Raw genomic sequence first — 26,434 nt, 5'->3', positions numbered from 1 at the left:
GGAGCCGGGTGGAGGTGAATGGGGCTGTACTGAAGAGGCTGCGGCCCTGGGCGGGCGTGTTAAAGAGGCTGGGGGGCCAGGCTGTGGACCCTGATGGTCTGGGGAGGGAAGGAGGAGAGGGGCCACCTAGTGATGCTCCGGTGCCCACTGCCCAGCCTGCCTTGGCACCAAACTAGGGAGCTTTGGGTACCTGAGAGGGCTGATTGGATAGCCAAGGAGCCCAAGAGACTGAGGCCCCTCACCCCTGCCGCAGGGATGGGCGTCTCCACAGTGACAGCCGCCCGCATCCTCAAGGGTCAGCTCCACCACAGCCCTGGCGAGGAGACTAGGCTGGAGATGGACAAGTTTCCCTATGTGGCCCTCTCCAAGGTGAGCTCCAGCCCCACGCCTCCCTCCTCTCAGCTCGGCAGCACGTGGACGAAAGGGCAGGGGGCTGGCATCCACTGGATCCTTCAAGCTTGCTGACAAGGCGGTCAGCCCTCCTGGGGGCTCCTGGGCCCCACTGTGAAGTGAGGACAGCAGCAGCTGCTTCCCAAGACTTTGTGGGTTTCAGCTCATTGATTTAAAAATCTGTTGAAATGTAACATACCTAGAGAGACGTGGACACATGTACGGCGTGAATTTTCACAAACTGCGTGTGTCTGTATGACCAGTGTCCAGGTCGGGAAACTGGACATGATGGCAGCCAGGGGTCCCCCCACACCCCCTCCAGTCCCTTGCCCCCTGACTTCTAACACCATAGATTAGCTGTACCTGCTTTTGTACTTGATGTAAACCGAATCACAGTGTGTACTCTTCGCCGGGGTTCTGTCACATTCATTCCCTCCCAAGGTAGCGCAGATAGAAAGTGGAAGTTCTTGCTACTGGGGGAAAAGCAGGGACTGTTTTCTGGGCCTTCAAGGGGCTCTCAGGCTGGTGGGGCAGGCAGACAGGCAGATGGTTTCAGGGTCTCTACTCAAGGTCTGAGCCGGGTGGGAGGGGGGCTTCCCCATCTCCCCATTCTAAGTCCTGCCTCCCCGTCACTTTCCTTTCCCTTCCCCAGCTCCCCTCACTCCTTCAAGAACCCACCTCCCAGTCCCTTCTCTGGGACCCACCTGCCTCCCCCTCCCCCTTGCTGGCTCCTGCAGCCCCAGCCCCAGCCCCAGACCCGGAAAGAAGTCTCCCTATGCTGGAGTCTTGCATTCTCACTCCTTCCTGCTACCCTGGCTGCCAAGGCACAGGGTGTGGGCAGGAAGCAGGCAGCTAAGTGACCCTGGGGCTCTGGAGGGACCTCGGTGGGTAGCAGGGCTCAGCCAAGGCTGCAAGAGGCCTGTCTCCTTCAAGCCCGTGCACCAGGGTGTGAGTCGGGGTGGGTGGAACAAAATGGGCCAAGGCCAGGCCATCTCCTGACTGTCCTTTCCCACCTGCAGACATACAACACCAATGCTCAGGTCCCTGACAGCGCGGGCACTGCCACTGCCTACTTGTGTGGGGTGAAGGCCAATGAGGGCACCGTGGGGGTGAGCGCAGCCACCCAGCGCACCCAATGCAACACCACTCAGGGCAATGAGGTCACCTCCATCTTGCGCTGGGCCAAGGATGCGGGTGAGTGGGGGCAGCAGCAGAGAACAGGACCCAGCTCCGTGACCTGCCTGGGCCTCGATCTTTCCAACTGTACAATGGGGAGAGGATAGAAAGATGCTCTCCAGGGCTCTCCCTGCTCTGATGTTTTGGGACTCTGTGGAATACTCGTGGGCTCTCTTCCATGACAGCGAAGTCCAGTGGTTTAAAGGGTTACTCAGATGTGGATTCTGCTCCCAGCTCATTTCCCTGAGTCTATTTGAGTATAAAATGGGCATGAAAATATAGCCCCCTCATAGGTTTGGCGCGAGGAAAGTACAGAACCTGTTGCAGCGCTGGTCCTATGGGAGTTCTGGAAATGCCTACTTCTCCCTTCCTCCTTGGAAATGGGAGGCCCTGGCCCACACCCCCAGGAACTTTGGAGTCAGGGTATGAGGTCAACTGACATAGGAGACAGAACCACACTCCACCTGAAAGCCCTTAGAAAGGGCCCCTGTTTTCTTGCAGGGCAGCAGGAGTGGGGCTCGGCGGGAGGTTCTCCAAGGGGGGAAGGACTCCAGCCCAGGTGCTCGTAGCTCACCCTCAGGTCACAAAGGTAGAGTGTCTGAGCTGCCAGGATATTCGGAAGCCACCATCCCTGCCTGTAGTACTGATGGAGAGACTGGGGCCCGGGCAGACAGCAGAACTGACCAGTCTTCAGCTAGGAGAGGGAGGAAGGAGGCAGTTTGGACACCCTCATCTCCAGACGAGCCAACCCCTCCTCTCCCACACCCTAGGGAAATCTGTGGGCATCGTGACCACCACGCGAGTGAACCACGCCACCCCCAGTGCTGCCTACGCCCACTCTGCTGACCGGGACTGGTACTCGGACAACGAGATGCCCCCGGAGGCACTGAGCCAGGGCTGCAAGGATATTGCCTACCAGCTCATGCACAACATCAAGGATATTGAGGCAAGTGGAGTAGGGGGTGCGCAGTCAGGGCAGAGGCTGGTGAAGTGGGGGCCTCAGGTCTAGGCTAGCCCAGGAAACACAGCCTGGCCTGGCTCCCCACACACCTGGGAGGGCTCCCAGCCCATTAGGGGATTTGTGGTTGGGGCAGGGAGGCACTGAAGGATTTCTCCGCGGTGGGGCTGAGGGATGAACCCTGATGTGGCCGCCACCACACCCCAAGAACCAGGCGCCCAGGGATTATTCTGTAAATTGGAAACTGGCACTGCACTGGAGCTTGGGGGTGACACGGTGCCATCCGAGGGGAGTACCTGCCCTGTACTTTCCCACATGCACAGACAGGCACACGTCCCTTGCCCTCAGCCAACGCGCCCAGAGGAATAAGGTGGTGTGGGCTGTGCTTAGCATAAGCTCTTATTTTAAAACTTGGGTTCAAATCCTCGCCCTGCTGTTTGCTGGCTGCATGACCTTGGGTCAGTTACTTAACCTCTGTGAGACTTCCCTTCTATGACCCTTTTGTGACATGTTCCTACCTTGTAAGCCCATTGCAATAAAATAATCCTGTAGAGTTCGGCACCAGGCATGACACCTTGTGAGTGCTCAGACAGTGGTAGCGTTTATGCACAAGCAGCCACATGTCCCTGCCCTGAAACACAAGCTTTGACATACTGAGAAGGCTCTGCACACACACACCCCAGCATCGTCTGCCTGGTGCTCAGATGGGCCCCTACTCTGTTCTGAAATGAGAACCTCTGGCTTGTTCCTTTTTCAGGCTGTTACCCACTGCCGGGGGCTGGTGGAGAGGCAAGGGGACTTCGGCTCCTGAGCTTAGGATGAGGGTTCAGGGAGGCTTAAAGAAAGCCCCCGGGTCCCTCCTACCCCTTACCTCTGTTTCTACCCACCCCCAGACTAACTCCCTGGCTCCCAGACCCACCCCATGCCATCCCCTAAGTTTCTAAGTGCCACTTGGCCCCTCTACCAATGCCTGACTTCTGTTTTCTGAGCAATGGAGTGAGTTGCCCATCTTGGGACAGACAGTCCTGTTGACCGCTCCTGGGAGAGCAAATAGCCAAGGCTGAGCCGCCATTCTGACTTTGCCCAACTCATGTCACTTCCTGTGGGGACAAGTCACTTCCTCTCCCCGAGCCTCAGTGTCCCCACCTGTGCAGCAGGAACAGGGAGCCCCACCTGCCCCCTGTCCAGGGCCTCTGGAGACCGAGATGAGGTCATGGATGTGAGAACATTTGTTGTACAAGCACAGGGTGTAATTATGGGGCTGCTCTTCAGAGAGATTTGGTGGCAGCAGCCTGGGAAGGGGACAGGAGCCTAAGGGAGGTCTTCTCCAGCCGGGGTGGGGGTGGAGGGTGGGCGTCTGCAGAGGGCACAGGTGTGGGGACATGAGCTAGGGTGGGAGTGTGGAGGCGGGGCCGCTGTGAGGACTGGCCCTCCTCCCTTTCCTCTCTCAGTCTCCTCATCCTTTTCTCGCCCATCTGCCCCTGCAGCACCACCACCCCGAAGCCCCCCAGCCCCCATGCTGTACATGAAACAAAAACCCTGGTGTCCGCCCTGAAAATAAATATCTTTTGCTAAAAAAAAAAAAGAAAAAAAGAAAAATGAAAGACACAAACCCAAACCCCAAAGCCAAACAGCAAGTCTGTTATTTGGGAGTTTAATGAGTGTGTGAAGTTCTTGCTGGGGCTGGAAATGATGAGGCTCCAGGCAAGAAGATTGGGGGCTTCATTTTCCACTCTGAAAATGCCAAGGGGTCAGGTTCTGTGGGAACAGTGGTGGGGGCAGGGGGCCAGTGACCCGGGGTCCCCTTCTCCTTCCTCTCACAGCCTGCCCCACCCCCAGAGCTCCCGGCTGGAGCCGGCAGTGAGGAGCTTGCCTCCACCGAAAGGCTCTGATCTCCATTCCTTCTGACCTGGAGCATACCTTCCACTGGCGGCCACCCCTGGGTGCCAGGACTGCACTGCGTGACTGCCTTGTCCTCCTGGGACAGTCCTGGGGCTGGACAGTCCTGGGGGTGGGCATTATTTCCATTTTATAGATAATGAAACTGAGGCTCAGAGAGGTTAAGTGACAGGCCTTTGGTCAAGACACGATAGAGTCAGGAGTCAAACCCAAGTCTGACTTCGAAGCCCTCTCCGGTTCCTCATGATCCAGGCTGGTCCCGGGGCACCTTCCCCCCCTGTACCACCACCGGCCTGGGCTCCTGGCTCCCCCTCTGCCCTGTGGAAGCTAGGTTCTGAAGAGGGAGATGGAATGGAAGGTCAAGAAGGGGGCCCATGAAATACCAGTCCTGGGATGGTGGACCTGAGGCCAGCCGTCGCTGGGCTGTGCTCTCCCAAGGTGTCGGCCAGGGGCAGTGGCCTGGGCTGACGCCCACGGTGACAGGAGGACACCGGTGTGGCAGTCACCGCAGGCGGTGGCTGTTATGCTCTTGGCTCTCATTTTAAAAATAGTCAGGACTTCAAACATGGACTCCCAAGGAAAACAAACAGTCCCGCGTCCGTCTGCCCGCGAGGGTCAGCCCGGTGGGTAAAATTAGCCTGGCGGTGACTACACAGACGTGGGCGCTGGCCTGCTCCTTGCCAGGCTCCCAGCTGGGCTGCCCCAGGGCCTCCCTGGCTGGGGGCCTCTCGCCTGCGGGCACTCTGTCTCTCACTGGCAGCAGAGGAGGCTCTTGGAGTCCCCATCCTCAGCTCCACGGATGCAGCAGGGCCCTGGTGCCAGGGTGGAAGAAGCCTTGGGTTTGAATCCTGGTTCTGCCCTTTACTGGCTGTGTGGCCTTGGGAGAAAGAAATCACATTTCTGCACCCATTTCTTTATTGGGAAAACAAGTGACACAGGTTCCCTTGCAGCCTTGGTAGGACGTTGAATAAAATCGTGTATCTCAAGCCCTTAGTGCCCGATACACAGTGATGCCCTGTAAGTGGTATTATTCTCATACCAGCCGAAGTTGTGTGTCAGGCTTCTGGAAAGCCAGGTAAGGGAGGTTATCAGTAGCTCCAATGTTTCAGCCAGAAACCCAAACCACAGTCCCAATAGACTCATGATTTCATCTCTGCAAGTTGGAGAAGGGAAGGCTCAGGGAGGACTCACGGGCTGAAGCCGGGACTCGCCAAGCAGGAGAAACAGCCACTCCACCCCTGGGCTCCAGGAGCCCAGCTGTCCAAGCGCGGCCACTGGAGCTTCCGGACGTCCTGGAACCCCGGGGTACTGATGGCTCTGTCCCCTTTAGGTGATCATGGGGGGCGGCCGGAAGTACATGTTCCCCAAGAATAGAACCGATGTGGAGTATGACATGGACGAGAAGGCCAGGGGCACGAGGCTGGATGGCCTGAACCTCATCGACATCTGGAAGAGCTTCAAACCGAGACACAAGGTAGCCTGTCCGGGGGCCAGGGGGCCGCGGGGGCCCGCAGTGGGCTGGGGAGCCCTCTCTGAATCTGTTTTCATTTCTGTAGAATGGGGTCATAATTCTTACCTCAGTGGGTTTAGAGGGCCTAAAAGATATATGAATGGCACATAGTAGGTGGTCAGCCAAGGAACGACCTGTGCGGACAGTCAGTCCACCTGTGTGCAGGGCCCCTGGTAGGCATGAGGTCCAAAGGATGAATCAGATGGTTGAGAAAATGTGGAAAACTGTGTGCTCGGGTGGCGAGAAGCCCAGGACCTACGGGAACCCAGAGAGGACAGACCACAAGGAGGGGCTGAGGAGCCCTGGCAAGGGGAGGAGGGGGAGGAGGAGGCAGTATGGGGAGGATCTTGCAGGCAGGGGTGGCAGGGAGGGGAGTGTGCGGGCCAGGCTGTGATGTGGCCTTGGCCAGGGCCAGGGCACGTGCTGGGGCAGGGAGGCCAGAGCGTGGGAAGACCTAAGTACGGGCTCCTGGGGCAGCTCTGGCCCTTAAAGTCCGTCTGCCGGCCGCTGGGCCTGGGGCCACTGGGGTCTGGAAATGACTGCGGTCAGGGCTGAAGACAGTGGGGAGCAGCCTGGCAGCCACTTTGATGTCACTCTGGGGTTGGGTTTCTGAGGGTTCCAGGACTGGCCCCCGGGGAGGCCTTGTGGGATGGGGCTGGGTCACGAGCGAGGTGGGGGCAGGGGCCGGGGAATGGCCCCCCAGGGTTGCTGGGGGTGGGACCGAGCCGCTTTGAACCTTTCCCATTCCCTCTGAGTCAGCTCGGGGTGGGCCGGAGCCCTTTCCTGGCCCAAGCCAGAGGGACGCTGCCCTTCCCGGCCTCAGTTTCTCTACCTGAAGCATGGGACCAGAGCTTAATCCTTCTTGCCCAGGCAGGGGCTTACCCTGGAGTTCCATCTAGACACCAAGCAGGAGAGAGAGGGCCCATCTCACTGGACTGGACAGGATATGACTGTGGTGTTTCAAATAAATCACACAGTCTTCACAAATCATGCCTGAGTGTGGGTTCCAGTGTCATTCTCACCTTTACCCCTCACTCTGTGTCACTCGGTATCCGCATCTGTAAAATGAGAATGATAGTACCTACCTTGTATGGGTGACGTGAAGGTCAAATGAGAAAACTCAGGAGAAATCATCTCAGTGAAGTGGGGGGCAGCAGGGGAGCCCCAGTTTCTTAGCCTTCCCACTCTCCTTCCCATAACAGCCCCTGAGGTTTGAAAACTTCTGATCCCAATGCCACTGCACAGAGAAGGCAAGGGGCTCTCCTAAGGATACACAGCTGTTTCCTGGTAGTCGGGAACCTCAGTTCAGACCTGAATGGTGCCATCTCCGGGCAAGCTGGCCATCCCCTTCCTATGGCCTCTGTGCCCTGGGGAAGCAGCTCTTCCTCCAACACCCCTCTTAGACGGGGTCTCCAGGGCAGAGCTAGGACTTTGCTTCCTCTCTGACTCCCTATAGCTCTCAGGACATAGCCCATACCTCTCAGCATGCGCTCAAGGCCCCTTGCAACCAACACCTCCCTCTTCTTTACTCCTTGATCCCTCCCCCTGCTTGGAACTCGACTCCCAGACCCCAGGCTGATTAATTCCTACTTGTCCTCCAGAGCCCCATTAGGACATCACCTCCACTAGGAAGCCCTCCCTGATCCTGTCTGTAGCCTCACAACGCCCCCTCCTCTCAGAATTCTCATCTCCCTGCATTAAAATTGCCTGTTTATTTGCCATTTCTTGAGGGCAGGATGGTAGTTCCTCAGGGAGGGATTGTTAGATGACTGAAGGAAACAAATGCATGCCCCAGACCTGAGACCAGCTAGGGTCAGTTCTTCCGACTCCCCCGGCCCAGCACGGCTGACACCGGCCCTTCCTCCTAGCACTCTCACTATATCTGGAACCGCACTGAACTCCTGGCCCTGGACCCGCACATGGTGGACTACCTCTTGGGTAAGTAGAGGAGAGTGGAGTGGAGGACACCCAGCTGGGTACCCTGGGGCTGGGGCTGTGTGAGTCCAGCCCTGGGGGATGAGGTCCCAGGCTGACCCCTGCTTAGGGACCTTTGCCCTCAGGCTCCAGGACCTGGGAGGGGTGAGGAAAGGGTTCTGGTTCATAGAATTAGATCTGAAATCTGCTGGCCATGCAGGGTGAATATCCCCATTGAGCACAAAGGGAAACTGAAGCTCAGAGAGGGAAAGTGACCCTGGCATGCCACACAGCCAATTAGAGCTGGAGCCGGGACAGATCCCTGGCTGTGGAGCAGGGGGACCTAGAGCCAGCCCTGCTCTGTGACCAGGGCGGAAGCCAGCTAGGTTGTCTCTGCTGGTCTTGACTTAGGGTTGTCCCCTCCCTTCTGGGGAGTGGGAAGCAGGTGCGGGGCTGGGGGCACCTCCAGGCTAGGAGGAACAAGACTGTGAGCACCACCATGTAGACATCCGGGTCCTCTTTCCCTCCTGGCTGTTGGGCCAAGCAAGTGGTGGCAAAACTTCCTGCCAACTTTCCCAAAGATCACAGCCCCTGGGTCCTGGGTGTGTCGTTGGAGATTATGGGCTCAGAGCTGCGCACCTGGGGGATCCCCCAGGCATACACACAGCCCTCTGCTTACCTGGGTCACACAGCACACAGCCTGTACCCCACGCTGGCTGTGTAGAGCTGTGTATGTACCTGGGGGCATGGCGGTGCCACTCGTGGATCTTAGATCCAGAGTGCTGAGTTCAGATCCTGTGAGCTCCTACCACCTGTGAGCTGGGCAACCTCGGGCAAGTGGTTTCTCCTCTCTGTGCCTCAGTGTTCTCTTCTATAAAGCAAAAAATAATGACTCTTCTATGAAATGGGGATAATGACAGGGCCTACCTTAGGGTTGTCATGAGGATTAAATGAACTAATGTGTAAGTTATCTGTTGCTGCATAACATAATCCCAAAACTTAACCATTTAAAACAAGATTAAACCTTGATTACTCCACAGTTTCTTTGGAAGTGGTTTAGCTGGGTCTTTCATGAGGTTGCAGTCATCTGAAGGCATCGCTGCGGCTGGGGCTTCCAAGATGGCTCACTCATATGGCTAATTAGTTGGCACAGGCTGTTGGCAGCCGGCCTCAGTCCATTGCCTCCTGAATCTCTTCAGAGAGCTGCTTGAGCGCCCTCACAACGTGGCGCTTGGCTTCCGCTAGAAATGTAAGAGCGTGCAAGGCAGAAGCTACAGTGTCTTATGTCCTGGCCTAGAAGTCACACACCATCATTTCTGCAGTGTTCCATTGGATGTCCAGCCTAGTCCTAGTCAGTGAGGGATGGACACACACGGGCATGAACTCCAGGAGGCAGGGATTATCTGGCGGCATCCTAGAATGCATCTTCCAAAGCACTTAGAATAGCACGTGGCATAGAGTGAGCACTTCTTTGGCTGCACACACTCATGGAGGGGCAAGGTGTCCTGGAAGGACGTCCAGGACTGGAAACCCCAACACAGCACACGTGGAATCATGACATGGGCAAGGAGTGGACCACTCTTCTTATTTCACAAGGGAAAAAGCCAAGCTCAGTGAACAGAAGGGACAGTGACCCCCAAACCTTCTACTGTTTCACTGCACAGGGTACTGTGCCCTCCCCACCTGACCTGTAAATGACAGATAGATACATACCCAGGCTGCCTGCTCGAGCCCAGGACATAGTCCTCTGCCTGAAGACACAGTGCTGTGTCCAGGGCCCTTAGGACTAGGGGTGGGATGATGGATTTGAACCCCAGATCTCCCACTTAGCAACCAAAAATAGCACATTATGAAACATCTGAGCCTCAGTTTCCTCCTCTGTAAGGTGGACACAGCTGTCCCCCTCACTGTGGCGTGGCTATGAACAGGAGAGGAGGCAGCACTCCCAAAGCACCTGGCACAATTCAGGCTCACAAGAGCCATCCAGATGAGCTTCCCTCCCCCGACTCTGCCCCCAAGTTGCATGTGAGGAGACTGCACCCCTGAGACCCCCACCTCCTCCCGGGTCCTCCTCAGGTCTTTTTGAGCCGGGGGACATGCAGTATGAGCTCAACAGGAACAATGTGACTGACCCTTCACTCTCCGAGATGGTGAAGACGGCCATCAAGATTCTGAACAAGAACCCCAAAGGCTTCTTCTTGCTGGTGGAAGGTAGGGGCCTCAGACCTGGCTGTAGGACTGCTTCCCTGGGAACTTCCAGATGGATTCAGGGGGCAGGGCGGTCCAACTCTCAGAGACAACTGTCCAGTTTGAGGGTAAGCAGGGAAATTCCTTTGGGGAGGATGGGTTATCGACTGGAGGAGAAGGGGGCAGTGCTGAAGCTCCCAGCCCAGCACACTGTTCTTTGGGCAAGGAGATGGGACGTTAGGCTTACTAGTCCAGGAAGGCTTCCTGAGAGAGGCAGCAGGTTTCTTCCTTTCAGGGGTCCCTCCCCAAGGCTTGGCTCTGGAGGGGCATGAGGCCCCCTCAGCTTCATTCCTCCCAAAAGACAAATCAGCAGGCCTTGGTAGATACCTGCGCTCTGAGCAGCTGCCTGGCTGGGCCCAAGGACACAGGCCCAGGGTCTTCCTCTGCAGATTCCCAGTGGTCTGCGGGAGCCCTTGCAGCTGGACAGTGGACATCTGCTGCCACTGGGCCTGTGCGGGACCGAGGTCAGATCCATGTCCTATCCCTGAGAGGAGGAGGCCCGGGCAGGCCCTGGGGTATCTTGGGTCCCTGGGTTGGGAGAACCAGACCCTTTGGGAAGCAGCAGTGCCGAGGTTCATGGGGTTTCCCAGCGCTGTTGCAAGGCCCTGGGGTTGTTGTCCTGATGCTGCCACCCACTGGCCATGTGACCTCTACCTGTACATTTCTGTAAAATGAGGCCCCCTTTCCAAGAAGTGTTATTAGCATCCACTACGTTTAGAGACATAATGTACTTGGAACAGGGCCCAGCAGAGAATACATCCTCAGTGTTACTATTATTATCATTATTATGATTACACAATAGGTAAGTCAATAACAAGAGGAAGTGAGAGGAAATGATAAAGCTTCCAGAATCTTCCAGAGTGCTAACAACCATTGTCTTCCATGTTCTACATGTACACACACACACGGACATGTTTGCCCACATACTCCCACCACACATACACACGTGTTCGGGCCCCTCCACCCTCCAGAGGCCAGTGGCCGCCAGCCCAGCTTGGCTGCTTGCCTGCCAAACCCCGGGGTTCCCACTCAAGCGCGGCGGTCTCGCCTGGCCCTGAACAGGGCTCTGACGCTGAGGAACCAGCCAGAAACCAGCGGTGGTGAGCACAGGCTCCCCCGGGAACGGTTCTCTTTGTGAGCCGGGCCAGGACAGGGCCTGCCAGACCAACTGCTCCCAGAACCACAACAAAGGAGGGACCCACCCTGCCATTCTGCCAGCCCAGCGTGGTGAGGCTCAGGCTGGCTGGCAGGCAGGGCAGGCAGGCGCCAGGCTCAGGACCCTCAGAGTTGGGAGTGTCCACCCAGGCATTGTCTTCTGGTGGAGATGCGGAGGCGTTCCCTCAAGTCACACAGCCTTGGCCGTGACCTTTAAGCCAGGTTTAATGCCAGGCCTCCTGTGCTCACCTGGGGGAGGTGGCATGGGGTGCAGGTTTCCCCAGGCCTTGTGGAAGGCTGCTGTGGGCACTGCCCAGGCACTGAGGACTTTTCACCTTCTGGAGTGTGCTTTACGCTCAGAGGGGATGTATTCAAAGTGGAGATGGAAAAACAGGACTTTAGAATGAGTCACAACTGAATTCAAATCCCAGCAGATCCTACCTTGGACACGTCACTTCCCCACTCTCAGCCTTAGCTGCTCTGTGTGTGAATGGAGCTGATTGTACCCATTTCTGCAAGACATCAGCTTGTTATGCCTGGCTCCTAGTAGGCATTCAGGCATGTTGGGCCCCTTCCCTACCTCTCTGAGGGCTTCAAAGACTCCAAGCAGCTGAAAAAGCGGTGCTGGGAGTAGCATGGGGTGGTGGAGCTGCTTTAAAGCCTCTCCACACGTGGACCTGTGATCCAGCAACTCTGAGCTACTGTAAAGGTTGAATGGCTGTGTCAAAGGCCTGAGGTGCCTGGCCCATGGAAATCCCCAGCAAAGAGTCTGACCCAGTGGTTGTGGGATGGGGCTTGGGGGTCAGATCTCACCAGAAGCCTTTGCCTTGGTGTTCAAGGGGGCAGGATTGACCACGGGCACCATGAGGGCAAAGCCAAGCAGGCGCTGCACGAGGCGGTGGAGATGGACCGGGCCATCGAGCAAGCGGGCACCATGACCTCTGTGGAAGACACACTGACCGTCGTCACTGCTGACCACTCCCATGTCTTTACCTTTGGCGGGTACACCCCCCGTGGCAACTCTATCTTTGGTAGGTGGGTCTCCATTGGGGTGGGCACTAGGCACTCCCAGGGTCTGCCATCTGGGAGCAAGAGTAGGGTGCCAGTGTTTGCAAGCTCAGGGCCTGGCACATGTGAGACTCAGAATTGGGTAGGGAGGAGAAGTTCCTGACAGGTAGAGAACACAGGACCGGGGGATAGAGTGAAGTGAATGCATGGGTGTTTGGGTGGATGGCTACCTGGATGATGAATGGGTAGAAGAATGAGAGGATGGATGAATGGACAGGGGAGAGGAAAGGATGGAGATGAATGAATGGACAGATGGACCAACAGATGGAAGGGATATGGGCACAGTGGAAATGAGGGATGATTGGTTGGAAAATAAATTGGCTTTGGAAGGTGGCATCCTTGAAAGGGGACCCAAGAATTGCCAAGCTGAGGGCTGGGGACTGTACTCCTGGTGCTCCAACATGACTTCTGGACCAACGCCTCCCTATGCAGGTCTGGCCCCCATGGTGAGCGACACGGACAAGAAACCCTTCACCGCCATCCTGTACGGCAACGGGCCTGGCTACAAGGTGGTGGGTGGTGAGCGAGAGAATGTCTCCATGGTGGACTATGGTGAGACTGCAAGGCGCAGGGCTGGGAGGGGACAGGGCATCCCTCAGGGGTGGGCTTGGAGACAATGTAGTCCTGTGGTTAAGGCCAGGGATCTCAGAATAGCCAAGACTTGAGTCAGAACAATGTCAATTTGAATCCCCTCCTGAAATCTAACAGCTCTGTGACTTTGGGCACAAGACTTCGCCTTTTTAGCTTCACTTTCCTCTATAAAAGTGTCTGCCTCCCAAGGTTGTCTGAAAGACTGAACGGGCCTGATGAGCTTGGTGAGGTGCCTGGCATGTGCGGGTGCTCGCTGTGGTACACTGTCATTTTTACCTGCTGTATAATATTTCAGTATATGAGCCTTCCCAGTTTGCTTATCCAATTCCATATTATTGAATGTTCGTTCGTACATGATGTCCCCAGTGGCCCCTGGGGTCAAATGGCACAGCCAATGATAAGAAGCTCGCCAGGGTTGACTCTTCCCTTCTAATCCAAATGGCCCAGATGAGGTCTAGGGGTTGAGAATGCAGGCTTCTGTGTCAGAACAGACTCAGGCCTGAGTCCTGTGGCCCCCATGCAAAGTGACTTCCCTACGATGAGCCTCAGTGTCTTCTATACCGTGGGAGCATTCGAGCCAGCCTGGAAGGGGAACAGAAGGGGAATAGTGCCAGGCCCCTGGTAGGCTCTCACCTGGAGTTTCTTCTGGCCCGCAGCTCACAACAACTACCAGGCCCAGTCCGCCGTGCCCCTGCGCCACGAGACCCACGGCGGGGAGGACGTAGCTGTCTTCGCCAAGGGCCCCATGGCCCACTTGCTGCACGGCGTCCACGAGCAGAACTATATCCCCCACGTGATGGCTTACGCCGCCTGCATCGGTGCCAACCGTGACCACTGTGCCTCAGCCAGCTCGTCGGGCAGCCCCTCCCCAGGCCCCCTGCCACTCCTGCTGGCCCTGCTCCCCCTGGGCATCCTGTTCTGAGGGCCCAGGGCCCAGGCACCCACCAGCCCATGACGGACGGCTGGCCTCCCGCTCCCAGCGCTGCCCACTGCCCGGCAGCCCACACCTCAAGGGGCGGGAGGCGAGGGCCTCCCCAGCCTCTGCAGCTGCCAGAAAGGGGACCCAGGAAACCAAAGTCTGCCTGCTGCCTGCCTTGCTCCCCTCTGGAATCCTCCACTGGGGCCAGACCAGTTCCTGGCCTCCAGCCGTCGCCCCAACCCGCTGCCCCTTTGGCCAACAGGGTAGGTTTCTCTTGGGCAGGCAGAGAGCATAGACTGCAGAAATTCTCAAAGCATCTTATTTTTCTAGCAAACATATTTCTCCAGATCCAGAGGCCCTGGAGCTTCTATGGAACATTCCGGATCTGACCCTCTCACCCCCATCTCCTTCCTCTAGAACCCACCAGGCCCCACCATGTGCGTGGCCCTGTCCCCAAGCCCCGTCCTAAGGTCAGGGGAGACCAAGTCCTTCTGTTCAAGATGGGGATTTGCTCACTCATTCATTCCAAGGCTGCCAGGGGCTCCCCGGAAGTCAGCTCCCGGGACTGGCCGTCCAAGCCCAGGGTGGCTCAGGCTGGGAAGAGCAACCTGGCCAAGCAGACACTTCCCAGCTCTGAACACACATGCCAGCTCCTCTCTGAAGCGACTCTCCTGTTTGAATCAGCCAAAAAATTTTCTCTTTTTGGTGTTGGTTAAAAGGGAACACAAAACATTTAAATAAAACTTTCCAAATATTTCTGAGGACAGAACTGAGTCTTTGTGGTCAGTGAGGAAGAGACTGAAATAAGCTCATTTCTCTGGGAAGAACCCGACTCAGGGCCCAGGGGTGCAGGTGGGGCTGGGAAGGGAGGAAGGGGTCTCCAGCTGACCTGGGGGCTTCACCACTCGTTACCTGCATGACTTTGGACAAAGTGCTTTGGGTCTCTGCCTCTCCGTTTCTTTATCTGTAAAGTGGGAGACGGCCCACTCAAGGGGTGCTGTGAGGATTAAAGAAGGGTGCCTCTGTGCCCTGAAACCCACAGCAGAAAGGCCTTGAAGGGCCCTGGGACAGCCTTGTTGCACGGCGCCCACAAACAGAACTGCCTGCCTTGGACCATCATAGCTCCTTCTTTATCCAGCCATTCGAGTACTGAGTATGAGCTAGCATAGTACTAGGTCTTAAAGAATTTTAGTGGTGATCAGCGCTCTGCTCTCACAGAGCTTCAGCCTAGATGTCACACTAGACTCAGGGTTACACCTGATATTGGGGGGTATACAGAGTTCCCCGAGTTGGCTCCTTGTCCCTCATTGGAATGAAAGTCCCAATAATGATACTAATGCTAAGGATTAACACTGATCATTTATCGTCCACCAATCTCTGTCCTCGATGCGTCTATGCATTCAGTTCATTTAATCCTCACTAGGAAGCAGGCCCCCATCACCCACACTTACAGATGATGAAACCAGGGGTGCAGGAGGTGATGTGAGTGACCCAAGGTCCCCAAGATTGTGGAGCTGAGATTTGATTACAAAGCTTCTATACTTAATGACATCCTTTATTTGTTTATAATGCATTCCAACCTCCTGCCAACAAGGTTCCAAGGCAGCCAGTACTAATGACTCATAACACACGACAGTTAAATATGAACTCGGGAAGACCAAAAACTGTCAGAAACAGAGCATTCTTCAGGGATGAAGACTCATTTGAGCAGATTTCTCTCTGAGCTTCCTAACAGTCCTGGCAAAAAGGGAAGCACAGCTAAGCTGAAGTTGGGATGACAAATTAAACTATATGCCTACATTCTTGCCAGGCCAGAGACCCCTCATCTTCAACTCTATAATGCAGCATTTTCATTTGCTTTTCTTCACAACTTTTATATCTCTGTACTATCATTTCCTAAACACTTCTTCAAATTCACATTTAAGTAGTCTGTTTTTCAAAGTTCACCACTACCACCCAAAATCAACTTACATGTCTCAGGTTGTGCAAACAATACTTTGTGTCTTAGGTTGAGTTTCCCAGAGGCAGACTCTGAGACAAGGATTTCAGTACAAGTAGTTTGTAAAAGGAACCCAGAGAGCACCACGCAGAGTGAGGAGGGGAGATGGGGAGGGGAAGAAAGCCGATAAAGGGTGTGTTATTAAGCAGGTTACCATTATGGGCAACTAGGACTCAGTCTCACTGTGGGCCTCCAGGATACAGCATAAAAGATGCATCTCAGAGTTACCCTGCTGCGGTATTTAGTCCCCAGCTCTCATCTCTCATTGGCTAAGGGCCACTCCGGGGAAAATGAACACCCTGGCCCTTCCAACCACCCCTGGAAGGGCTGAGAGAAAGCCTCCAGGCATGTGTTGGAACAGTAAATGCTCAAGGGATACAAACAAGGCGTCAACATCATCTGTTAAACTTTGGGATACACTGAAGGAGTTCAAAAGCTGTGAGTCAGAGAGATAGGGACTCTTGTCTCTGCTCCATCACTTTCTCTTTTCTATGAACTCGGGAGAGTTCATTAACTTTGCTGATCCATTCCTACTTCTGAGTATTGAGTGCTCAGCACAGTGCCAAACTCATAGTGCTTAGGATCCCATGAGGAACAAGCAGCTCTTCCTGCCCGGATTGCAGGCCATGGTTTAGGAGGAATCAAGGGTGTTCAAGCACCACTGCTCCAGAGCCTTCCTCAAGCCTCCATCACCCCAGCTGGGCCCCTGCACCTTCAGCTCACTCATCACCCCTTCATTCTAACTGTTGGCAGTTCTGGGTCCTAATCCAAACCAGGGATCCAGGCAGAGGTCCCAGCTCTACCCATCAGCACCCATGGAACTAAAGGCTCAGGATAACTGTAAGATGCTTTCTTAAGGAGGAAGAACAAAGGTAAGCTGATAAATCCTCCTCCAGTCGTCCAGATAACTCTGTCTTCTATTAAAGAGAAATCCAGAACTTCACACAATATGCTTATTTCTATCTGAAACATCTGGTGGTGCCTCTGGGACCCAGGCTCTTTCCACCATGTGGTTCTGCCCTCCTCTAAGTTCCAGATGTTCTAACTAGAACACGTATCCAAGTTCCATCTGACCAGCACATCGATGGTGCTGGCCTGCTTTTTAACCACTTCCTCCTGGAAGTGACACACATCACTTCTCACAGTCCATTGATGAGAACTAGTCACATGATCCCATCTAGATGCAAAAGGGGACTGGGAAATGTAGTCTTCAGTTGAGCGGCTGCTTCGCACCAACAACATCAGCAGGTTCTCAACCTTGGACACTTGGGGCTGGATGTTTCTCTGTTGTGAGGACCATCCTGTGCATCATAGGATGGTTAGCAAAATTCCTGGTCCCTCCTCACTAGACTCCTAGGGAACAAAATTCTCCTCCTCCCCAGCATTGGGAACCTTTGCTCTACAGTAAGGAGGGGTGTAGGAAGCTCAAGCTATCTTGTCTCAGCTTCACTTATGCTCAGGGTGCCTTCCAAGTCACGTGCTCCTCAGACCATGAAGACCCTGGGGAGCCATGGAAGGTTCTGGAGCTGAGGCATAAGCATCATTTTTGAAAGATCATCTTGGCTGCCAGTTTTGAGGGCAGCTTTGAGAAGAAGGACTAGAGGCTGGGAGACCAGCAAGGAGGCTGCTACAACAGGCCAGGCAGGAGAAGCTGGGGCCATGGAGAAGCTGGGGCCATGGAGACAGGGAAGAGGAAACAGGCCCTAAATCTGTGCCCAAGAGTCTTGGCTTCTACTTTTGAGGAAGGAAACTGGACCAACATGTGAATGGATGGACTGTCAGCAAACTGATCACTCAGATCTACAATGCTTCACACACCCTACTAAGCACCCAAGACATGGCAGTGAAGTTGCCATCCTTGGGGGTACACTGTATACATCCACACACACCCCCATCATCCTATGAGGTGGGCAACATCATCTCCATTTTACAAATGAGAAAGTTGAGACTTGGCAGGGTGCAGTGACCTATTCCATGGCTTGTAAGTGACAGCTGCAAGTTGAACCCAGGTCTGCCTGACACCCAGTCCACCTCCCCCAACCCTCTCCAAGGCGCTAATCTCTCCAAAGAAAACCACCCTGGCCCCATCAACCACAGAAGCCCTTCGATGGGATAGTGAGATCCCCAAGCCAGCAGCATTTATAATTAGCCCAAGACCTCCCACCAAGACCTAGCACCAGCTGATCTGGGGGTGGGGTGGGGAGATTAAGTTCTCAGAAGAGGATTTGGGCTCCTGAGTTCCTGTGTGGCTTTCTGGAGCCCCCTTGTGATGCTGCCTTGATCACAGCGCCAGGTTCTTTTCTGGCTCCACAGCCGTCTGCCCCCAGCCTCGGGATGGGATGCATACACATGACCCAGAAGCCCAGGAGGGGCAATCTGGGCTGAGGGCCACCACTGGCCAGTGTCTCTTTTCCCTCCTGCCCACCAGAACCAAGGCTCAGGATCACTGAGCTGGTGGAAACGCCAGCTGCAGGCAAAGAAGCAAACATCTCATGGTGCCCCCTGAGTACCAGGCACTGTTCCTAGTGCCTCTAGTACCTCACAGCACACTTCACTCATTTACCCTCCCAGTTACTCTCAGAGGGCAAGGACTATTACTGTCCCCAGTTTACAGATGAGGAAATGTAAGCAGAGAGAAATTTGATAATTTATGCAAAGTCACGCCGCTAACAAGAGATGGAGGAGGATGTGAAGCCAAGCAGCGTGGCTGCAGAATGCTGGGTTTAATCATGTCACTGCCTCCTTTGGCACCGTGCAGGGTGAGGAGCAGAAGGGAGAGTCAGCCCGGACATAGAAAACAAACTATGGTTACCGAATGGGAAAGGGGGGAGGGATAAATTAGGAGTTTGGAATTAACAGATACATATTACTACATATAAAATAGATAAACAACAAGGACCTACTGTAGAGCACAGGGAACTATATTCAATTTCTTATAATAAACTATAATGGAAAAAATCTGAAAAATAAAATATATGGATGTATATATATAACTGAACTGCTTTGCTGTACACCTGAAACTGACATTGTAAATCAACTACACTTCAATAAAAAAAAATTGAAAAAACAAAGAAGGGGGAGTCAGAATCGTAACTGCAAAGATTCTAGGGGGCAGGGCTGTGGGCATCAGGGACGGTGATCCTGTCCTCTGGGGCCTGTGCCCTCATCCTGGTGGGGAAAAGGTCTCCGAGGCCAGCCCAGATTGAACACTCTGGCTGAGGGCCCTGTTATCAGCCTACTGCCCACTCAGGTCATCTGTCACCTGGTTGGGGAAGAGGGGCAGCTATGAGGCTGTGGCCTGAGGTCAGGATGAGAAGAGGGCTGTGGGCGGGATATGCAAGGTTTGAGGTGTGATCAGTCCCCCTTCTCCCAGAGCCCTCCCAGGGCCAAGGTCTGAGCAGCTACTGTCTGCTCAAGGCATGAACAGGTGTGGTCATGACACCCACCCTCAGGCCGAGATTCAGTGCTGAATTGGCTTTTTTCCCTGAGCCCTCCCCTCCTGAGGGGTCTCCTGGGACACAGGCCTCTTTCCAGCATCCCCTAGACAAAGCTCAGGGCTGGAGTCAGCTTCTGCAGACCAGGGAGGAAGGTAGCCCAGAGAGGATCAGCCACCAAATTGAAGTCACACAGTAAATTGAGCCCGGCTTTTACTTCCGGCAAAACATTCTCAACCCTCCTGACCCTGGGTCCAGCCAGCTCAGGGTCAATCATACCTTGGGACTGCAGGTGCCAGCGAGAGGATAGGATTCACAGCGACCCAGTGCTGCCTCACACCGGCACTCAGCCACCCTGCTTCCCCTAGCAATCTCTTTCCACACTCTTAGGTAGGGCACTGGTGCTGGCCCATTTTACAGATAACAAACCAAGGTCCAGAGAGTGACTGGGGGCTCTGCTATAGCTGTTGGTCAGTGAAGACCTGTCTGAGGAGATGACATTTGGGTTGAGACCCAGTTGGTAAGATGGTGACCTTGCAAAGAGCTGGAGGAAAGATTGTTCCAAGTAGAATAAAGCAAGTGCAAAGACCCTGGGGCAGGAATAAGCTTAATTTGATCAAGGGACAGAAATAAGGCACTGTGGCTGGAGCCCAGAGAAAGGGGAGACAGTGGCGGGGATGGGGTGGGAGGGGTGAACAGGAACTGTCATGTGGGACACAATTGAAGCCTGCATCTTCTATTGCAGGGAAAGGTTAGATGCAGGGAGTGACAAGATCCAGCTTATGCTTTGGACAGATCCCGCTGGCTGCCATGCAAAAGGACCAGGAATGCCAGGAGCAGATGCCGGAGGGCAGTCTGGAGGCCTTTCTGTTGCTGGGGGTGGAGGTGGTGGTGGCTTGGACCAGTTAAGTGTGGTGGTGGTGGGAAGGAGCTGGATCCCAGACACGTTTGGGACTTGAAGCCAACAGGGCTTGCTGATGGGCTGAACACAGGGAGGGGCGGAAACAGTAGAATCAGGGATGCCCCTTGAGTTTTGGGTCTGAGCACCTGGGCGGAGAGCCACTTCTGGCAGTGGAGGAGCAGATGTGGGGAGAAATAGAGAGTTGGTTTGGATCACATTAGCTTGGTGATACCCATTGGACTTTGGAGTGAACATTCTCGTAGGCAGTCAGAAAGAAAAAACAGAGTCTGGAAAGAATAAGAGTCTAGAGTTCAGAGGAGGAGGCCCAGGCTGGAGATGGAAGGATGAGGGTCATGATGGCATTTAAGGCTGTTGGGCTGGAGAGGATGGGACATGCCCAAGATCATGGAGAGCCAGTGGCCGGGATTTGAACTGGGGTCTGTCAGACTCCAAAACACATGGGAGCTTCTTTCTACCCCATCGGGTGGTCACTGCAGGGAGCTGGGAAGAGGGAGCTTTGTCTGAGGTATAGGGGGTCTCCAAGACTTTGGGGGTGGAGACAAGAAGAAGCCCTTGAAAATGAATTTGAGAACACCTGAGATTCTGCCAGCCTGGGCTGCCCACCCCACAGCCACAGCATGTCTGGCGGGCAGAGCCCTTGTCAAGCGGGGAGTCCTGTCCCCTGTCGATTGTACAGATGGAGAAACTGAGGTCCAGAGGAGGGCAGGGCTGGGTGCTAGGTCTTCTGCCAGCCAACCCTGGCATCTCCACCAGCTTCTTAGGAGGGCTCCTGTCTGAACCAACTCAGTGGTTGAGTTGAAACTATCCAGCAGTGACAATCCTGAAGGAGGTGGGTGTTCCTCTTAAGGCCCTCAGTGGGAGCTGGGGCCTGGGGCCTTCTCTCCTGGCCTCCCTCCCACCGAGGTCAATGTCTATGCCTATCCAGCCATCCCAGGCCTTCAGGACCCCTCCAGGTCCCTGGCAGGACAGCCTCGAGCCTGGCTCCAGCCGTGACTCCTGCCTCGTGGCCAGGATCGAGGACCCCCCTGGCCCCTGCCCAGACCACCCAGCGCCAGGGCCTGGCGGAGCCCAGCAGAGCTGGCAGGCAGTGTTCCCAGGCTGGCCAGCCGTGGTCTGGCTCCGCCCGAGGGGCTGTGGCCTGGGAACCGCTAGCTGTCTCCTCAGGGAAGCAGCTGGGATCTCCAGAACAAACAGGGAAACCGCAGGCCCGCGCCCCGCCCGAGGAGGGGAGATGCCTCTGGCCTTGTGCGTCCACAAACGCCAGGCAGATGGGGAAGTCTGCAACTGAGGGGCTCGGAGCACCCCCGGGGGAGGGAGTTTGACTGAGCTGGGGTGGGGCATATCTCCTCAGCTGCAGGCCAGGAACAAAGCCTTGGAATCAGATCTGGATACCTGTCCGGACTCTGACACATTCTTGCTGAGTGACCTTGGGCAAGTGACTTTGCTGCTCTGTGCCTCAGTTTCCCCTTCTGCAAAAACAGTAGCCCCTGCCTCCCAGAGCTGTGGTGACATGACCTGAAGTCCGCTGCATGGAAAGCACGCAGCTCAGAGCCTCACACACAACAGGTCCCAGAGGGACATCAATCCCTGACCCATCGCTGGTTCAGTGGGAACCAGAACAATCCTAGGGGATTCCTGGGCCTGGCAGGGCAGGCCGGGACAACCTAGCTGATTCAGAGCAGCGGGGAGGGGCGGTGGGGGAGCAGCTGACTCCACTAAAAGCCGCAATTAGAGCTCAATTTACAGAGACGCTGTTAGTTGTTCCCAGGGCAGATGTGATTATAGGCTCGGAGCTAACCCGTTACTAACAGGATGACACACAGCGGGCCCCATCCAGGCCATGGCAGGACGTCCAGCCCCGCCCCCTCGCTGGACAACTGGGGAAACTGAGGCCAGAGCAGGCGGGTTCCAGCTGCAGCTCACAGTGCAGTCTTGGGGGCCAGTGCCTCCCGATGGCCGCTCCAAGCTCCATCCCCAATTCTTAGTTTGCTCCGAAGGATTTCTTGCTGATCTAGAAGCCAGAGGCACCTTGAAGAAACTGATTCCTTGGAAAGGAGGGGAGGGGGCCAAGATGGCTGAAGCCCTAGACAAAATGGGGCTCAGCATGACACTGGCCTTGGACCCGGGGCCTTATTGCCAGATACTCCCTGCCCAGTCCTCCAGGGCCTCGAAATGACACTGATAATAATAACAACAACAGTAATAACAAAATAAGCTTCTGAAGCTCTCACTGTGTGGTGGCATCATCCCACATCTTCCCAGTAGCCTAGGAGGGAGCTACCAGCATTATTCCCCTCGTAGGACAAGAAAACTGAGGTTCAGAGTGGTTAGTGACTTGCCCAAGGTCACCTGGGGAGCCAGTGGCAGGGCCAGCCCTGGAACAGGCGTGTTCCTATTGGGACCAGATGAGATGCTGCAGTACTTTATCACCCGGCCTGGAGCCAGGCCATCCCAGTGAGTCAGCAAGTGAATGAATGAAGGAGTGAGCAAAAGGACTCTGCCCTGGGGGAGGTGTGGGAAAGCCACAGGCCCCTCCCTAGTTGCCCCCTCCAGGGAGACCCCTGAGATTAATGGACTACAGAAAAAGGCCCAAATCTCACCTCCCCCAAAACAAAGGTCCCCAAGTTTCTGGGTCCCAGGAATCCCCCTGATTGAGCAGCAGCTCTTTGGCTGGTCCTCCTACCTGAGTCCCACCCAGCCCCCAATGCCGGAAGCCAGAGGTCACCCTGCCCTAGATCCCACCCCCAACCTGAACCCTTGCCTGGGCTGGACTCCAGGTTGGGACTGGGGTCTAGGGTGGGGCTCGGGTAGGGGCCTCCTCTCTCCATGCCCTCTGCCTCATTCCCACCCACTGCAGCTCACCTTGGGGAGCCCCTGGGGGAGGGGCAGTGCATACTGCAGTTGGATACAAGGAGCTTGGGAGGTAGGGTGCTGGAGCCCCTGCTGGGTATGGATTGGGAGAATTCTTCATTTATTTAACAAATATTTATGAAGCCCCTACTATGTGCCAGGCCCTGGGTGAAGCACTGGGACTCAGCAGAGAACACACGTGGACCCTCCCTTCAGATGTTCACGGTTCCACTGAAGAGGTGACTGGTGTCCGTGTGTCACGTGCACCCTCACCAACCATGCTCCCGGGGACTGTCCCCACCCCAGAAAACAGAAAGCTCCTTGTGGGCAGGAGCTCTGCCTCCCCATCAGACTGGGATTTCTCCAGGATCTGGTTGTGACACCCCCACCAGGTGGGGGCTCTCACGGTCTATAAAACCTGCTGTCCCTAAGAAATGCCTCCACTCTTAGCGCCTCCCCAGATACGGCTGCCAGAGAAAATACAGGATACCCAATTAAACTTGAATTTCAGATAAACAAGGGATGACTTTTAGTTTAAGTACATCCCAAATATTGCATGAGGTATACTTAAATTAAAAATCATCCCTTGTTTATCTGAAATTCAGATTTAACTGGGCTCCATGTGTTTCTACTTGCTAAATCTGGCAACCCTACCCCTGGAGCTCTTTCCTTCTGTTAGCACCTGGCCTGGCCGGATGGCCCAGGTCGTGCCTGGACACAGCCCCTGCCAGCACAGTTACAGCTCCTGCTGGCCCCCAGGACTGCTGTCCTTTGCCACTGGGCCCCATCTGCAGCTCCAGTTCCCGGGTGGACACCTGCTCCCCACCTGGCCTGCACAGTCCAGCCTACAAGCTGTCAGGAATGCTGCTGGGGCCTCCTGCATGATGGACCCAGAGAGAGGGGGACAGAGTCATAGCTGCAGAGAGGGACCTCAAGATCAGAAGCAGGACACAGAGGTAAAGGGACAGAGAGTGAGCAGATGGAGACAACATTAGAGTCAAGACGAAGAGAGACAAAGAGTTTAAGGCCCCCTGCCCAGAACTGCTTCAGGGAGGCCAGCGCAGAGGTAGAGGGTCCTGAGAGCCCACCAGGATTCTCTCTGAGTGGACCAGGGCAGAGGCTGGGGCCCTGAGCCCCAGTATTGGACCAGGGCTCTGGGCCCTGGATTGGCAGGTCCTGGGAGGCAGCCTGGGGTCTCCTGCACTGGCTGTCAGGGGTGGGAGTCCTCCCCAGCCCCTGCTGCTCTCCCCTCGCCCTGCCTCCCAGGGGCAAACACAGGGACATTCATGGCTTCCCAGAAGGGCCCATGGGGCAGCCAGAGTGGCTTTTAAAATTAGCTTTGCTAACCAGATCTGGTTATTTCAGGAGGCTCCGTCCCTGGCTGTCCCCTTGGCAGGGCGGGTGCAGGGAAGGAGGGAGGGAACCTCCACATTCCAGGGTCCCTGGTTAAGTACCCCCTGTGGCCTGAGCAGCAGAGAACACCCAGGTCCCAGTCCCCTGGCACTGGGCGGGCCTGAGCCTGCGGCCGTCTCTTTGGCAAAGTTGTCCCAGGGTTAGCTGTGAATGTGTAGGGACACCCCAGCTGCTGAGGGGCAGGGAGGACCCCTCCTGCTGGGCATGGGGTCTACGCTAGGTGCCTTAGAGGCCACGACAGCCTCTTCACAGTAACAGGTAGGACTCTGTTCCCGTTTCGCAGGTGAGGAAACTGAGACCTGGAGAGACAGGTCCCAGCTCTGAGGCAGGGATAATGGGGATGTCGGGTCAGCCAGGAGCCCAAGTGCCTCCACGGAGGCCTTTCGCCTCCTGCGTCTGGAGAAACCTCTGGCTGCCATTTCCACCACCAGAGTTATTTCTAAGCAGAGTCCAGAGCTTCCTGGAGCCCAGTGCCCCCCGCCCAAGCCCTAATTTCAGCCTCGGGTCCGTGTCCCGGCTCGCCCTCCCCACCTCAGAACCCAGGACGAGCACGGGGCTGGCGTTGGCACAAAAGAAGCAGTGCTGGATACTTTGATCCCAGAGGCCAGATTCATCCTCAGCCTCCCCCTTGGAGCCTGGAGGGGTGGGGTGGGGGCCCAGGCTGAAACCCAGCCCAGAGGCTGGCCCTTCCGGCTTCTGGGGACTGGCAGCACCTGGGCAGACTGAGGGGCAAAGGCAGGTTCTGCTCATCAAGCTGCCCCCTGCTTCAGCTGTAGCTCAGCTGCGGGCCAGAGCTGTGGGTTGGACCACATCATAAAAGTAAAAGGACGTAAGTGGGGGTGCCTGAGCTCTTTTCTAAAAGCATCATGAACCCCAGCAAAGCCTGGGAAGCTGAGACTCAGGGAAGCAACTGATAATCATACATCCCCAAAGCCTCGTATCCAGACACCTGTGCTGGCCTGGCACCTTCCAAGCAGAGCTGATTCCACATCCTCCGATGTGGGCTTTGGAGATGGTCCTTATGAATGGCTAATTGCACCCCACACCCCCCACACACAACACACACACTGTTTTTTGAACCCACTGTGTGCTAGCGCTACACCAAGAACCTTACCAGGTATCACTTTATTGAATCCTTACATCAGGATACCAAGGGCAGGACATTCCCCCCATACAGATGAAGAGACTGAGGCCCAGGGAGCCAAAATCATGTGACCAAAGTCGCAGAGCTGGGAAGTGAACAAACTCAGAGCTAAGCTCTTGCTTGGTCTTGGTGCTGAACTGTGGCTACTGGCCCTTTGGTGGTGGATGGGAGGAGAAGGGCAACAGACTGAGGCAGAGAGTGCTGAAGAGCCAGATCTCCAGGGATTAGAGAACAGGCCCAGGAGGGGAGGGGGCATGGTTAGCAGGGGACCCACTGAGACCAGAGCCAAGCCCAGGTGGGCGGGGTTGGGGAGCGGATGTGAGTCACTACCCCTAGGTGGCCCCAGACACCATCTGAGGGTCACAGCAGGGCCCCATCAAGAGATCCTGTGGGTGCACTCAGCATCATCCTGGGGAGGGTATGGGGGCTGGTGGTGGGGAGTGGGTGAGGCCAAGGGATGGTTAGTCCCACTAGAACCCAATTCTGCGCCTGCCCCCAAGCCCAAAATCCCTCAACCTGCTCCTACCTTAGGGGAGACCTCCATTCACCCCAAACTCAGGCTGGACCCCTGAGAGACTCCTCAGTTCCTCCCTCAGCCCCACATCTCATCAGGCCCTTAGTCCAGATGCTCAGGCCTCCCAACACCTTCTAGACCTGCCCACTGTCCTCCTGGCTGCCCTCTGCTCTCTGTCCCCAGCAACAGCTCTCCTCCTTGGTCCTCCCTTCCCTGGGCTGACACTGCCAGTCTTCACCAGCAGCCCACACTTGTCTTCTAACGGTGCTCCCTGTTTTGTATCCTCCATGTCTCCCTACTGCCCTCAGCCCCTTGGTCTGGTACTCAAAGC

At 55.6% G+C, this 26,434-nt stretch overlaps 1 protein-coding gene across 6 annotated transcripts in view; it reads left to right on the top strand.

Moving 5' to 3' along the window:
• The window catches only part of ALPL (alkaline phosphatase, biomineralization associated), a 54,434-nt gene extending 39,851 nt beyond the window's left edge, over positions 1 to 14,583 (top strand). For all 6 annotated transcript variants that reach the window (XM_074377247.1, XM_074377248.1, XM_045518461.2 and 3 more), the window contains 9 exons: positions 254 to 369; positions 1,410 to 1,584; positions 2,337 to 2,512; positions 5,754 to 5,897; positions 7,802 to 7,871; positions 9,924 to 10,058; positions 12,089 to 12,280; positions 12,750 to 12,869; positions 13,565 to 14,583. In XM_074377247.1, coding sequence (XP_074233348.1) covers positions 254 to 369; positions 1,410 to 1,584; positions 2,337 to 2,512; positions 5,754 to 5,897; positions 7,802 to 7,871; positions 9,924 to 10,058; positions 12,089 to 12,280; positions 12,750 to 12,869; positions 13,565 to 13,830 — 1,394 coding nt within the window. In that variant the 3' untranslated portion in view covers positions 13,831 to 14,583. The remainder of the gene's footprint in view (positions 1 to 253; positions 370 to 1,409; positions 1,585 to 2,336; positions 2,513 to 5,753; positions 5,898 to 7,801; positions 7,872 to 9,923; positions 10,059 to 12,088; positions 12,281 to 12,749; positions 12,870 to 13,564) is intronic.
• Positions 14,584 to 26,434: the final 11,851 nt, after the last annotated feature.

Source organism: Camelus bactrianus, chromosome 13, assembly GCF_048773025.1.
Source record: "Camelus bactrianus isolate YW-2024 breed Bactrian camel chromosome 13, ASM4877302v1, whole genome shotgun sequence".
NCBI classification, from domain to species: domain Eukaryota; kingdom Metazoa; phylum Chordata; class Mammalia; order Artiodactyla; family Camelidae; genus Camelus; species Camelus bactrianus.
Note: the sequence above shows the minus strand (reverse complement) of the source record. Positions and strands in the feature narration are given on the sequence as shown.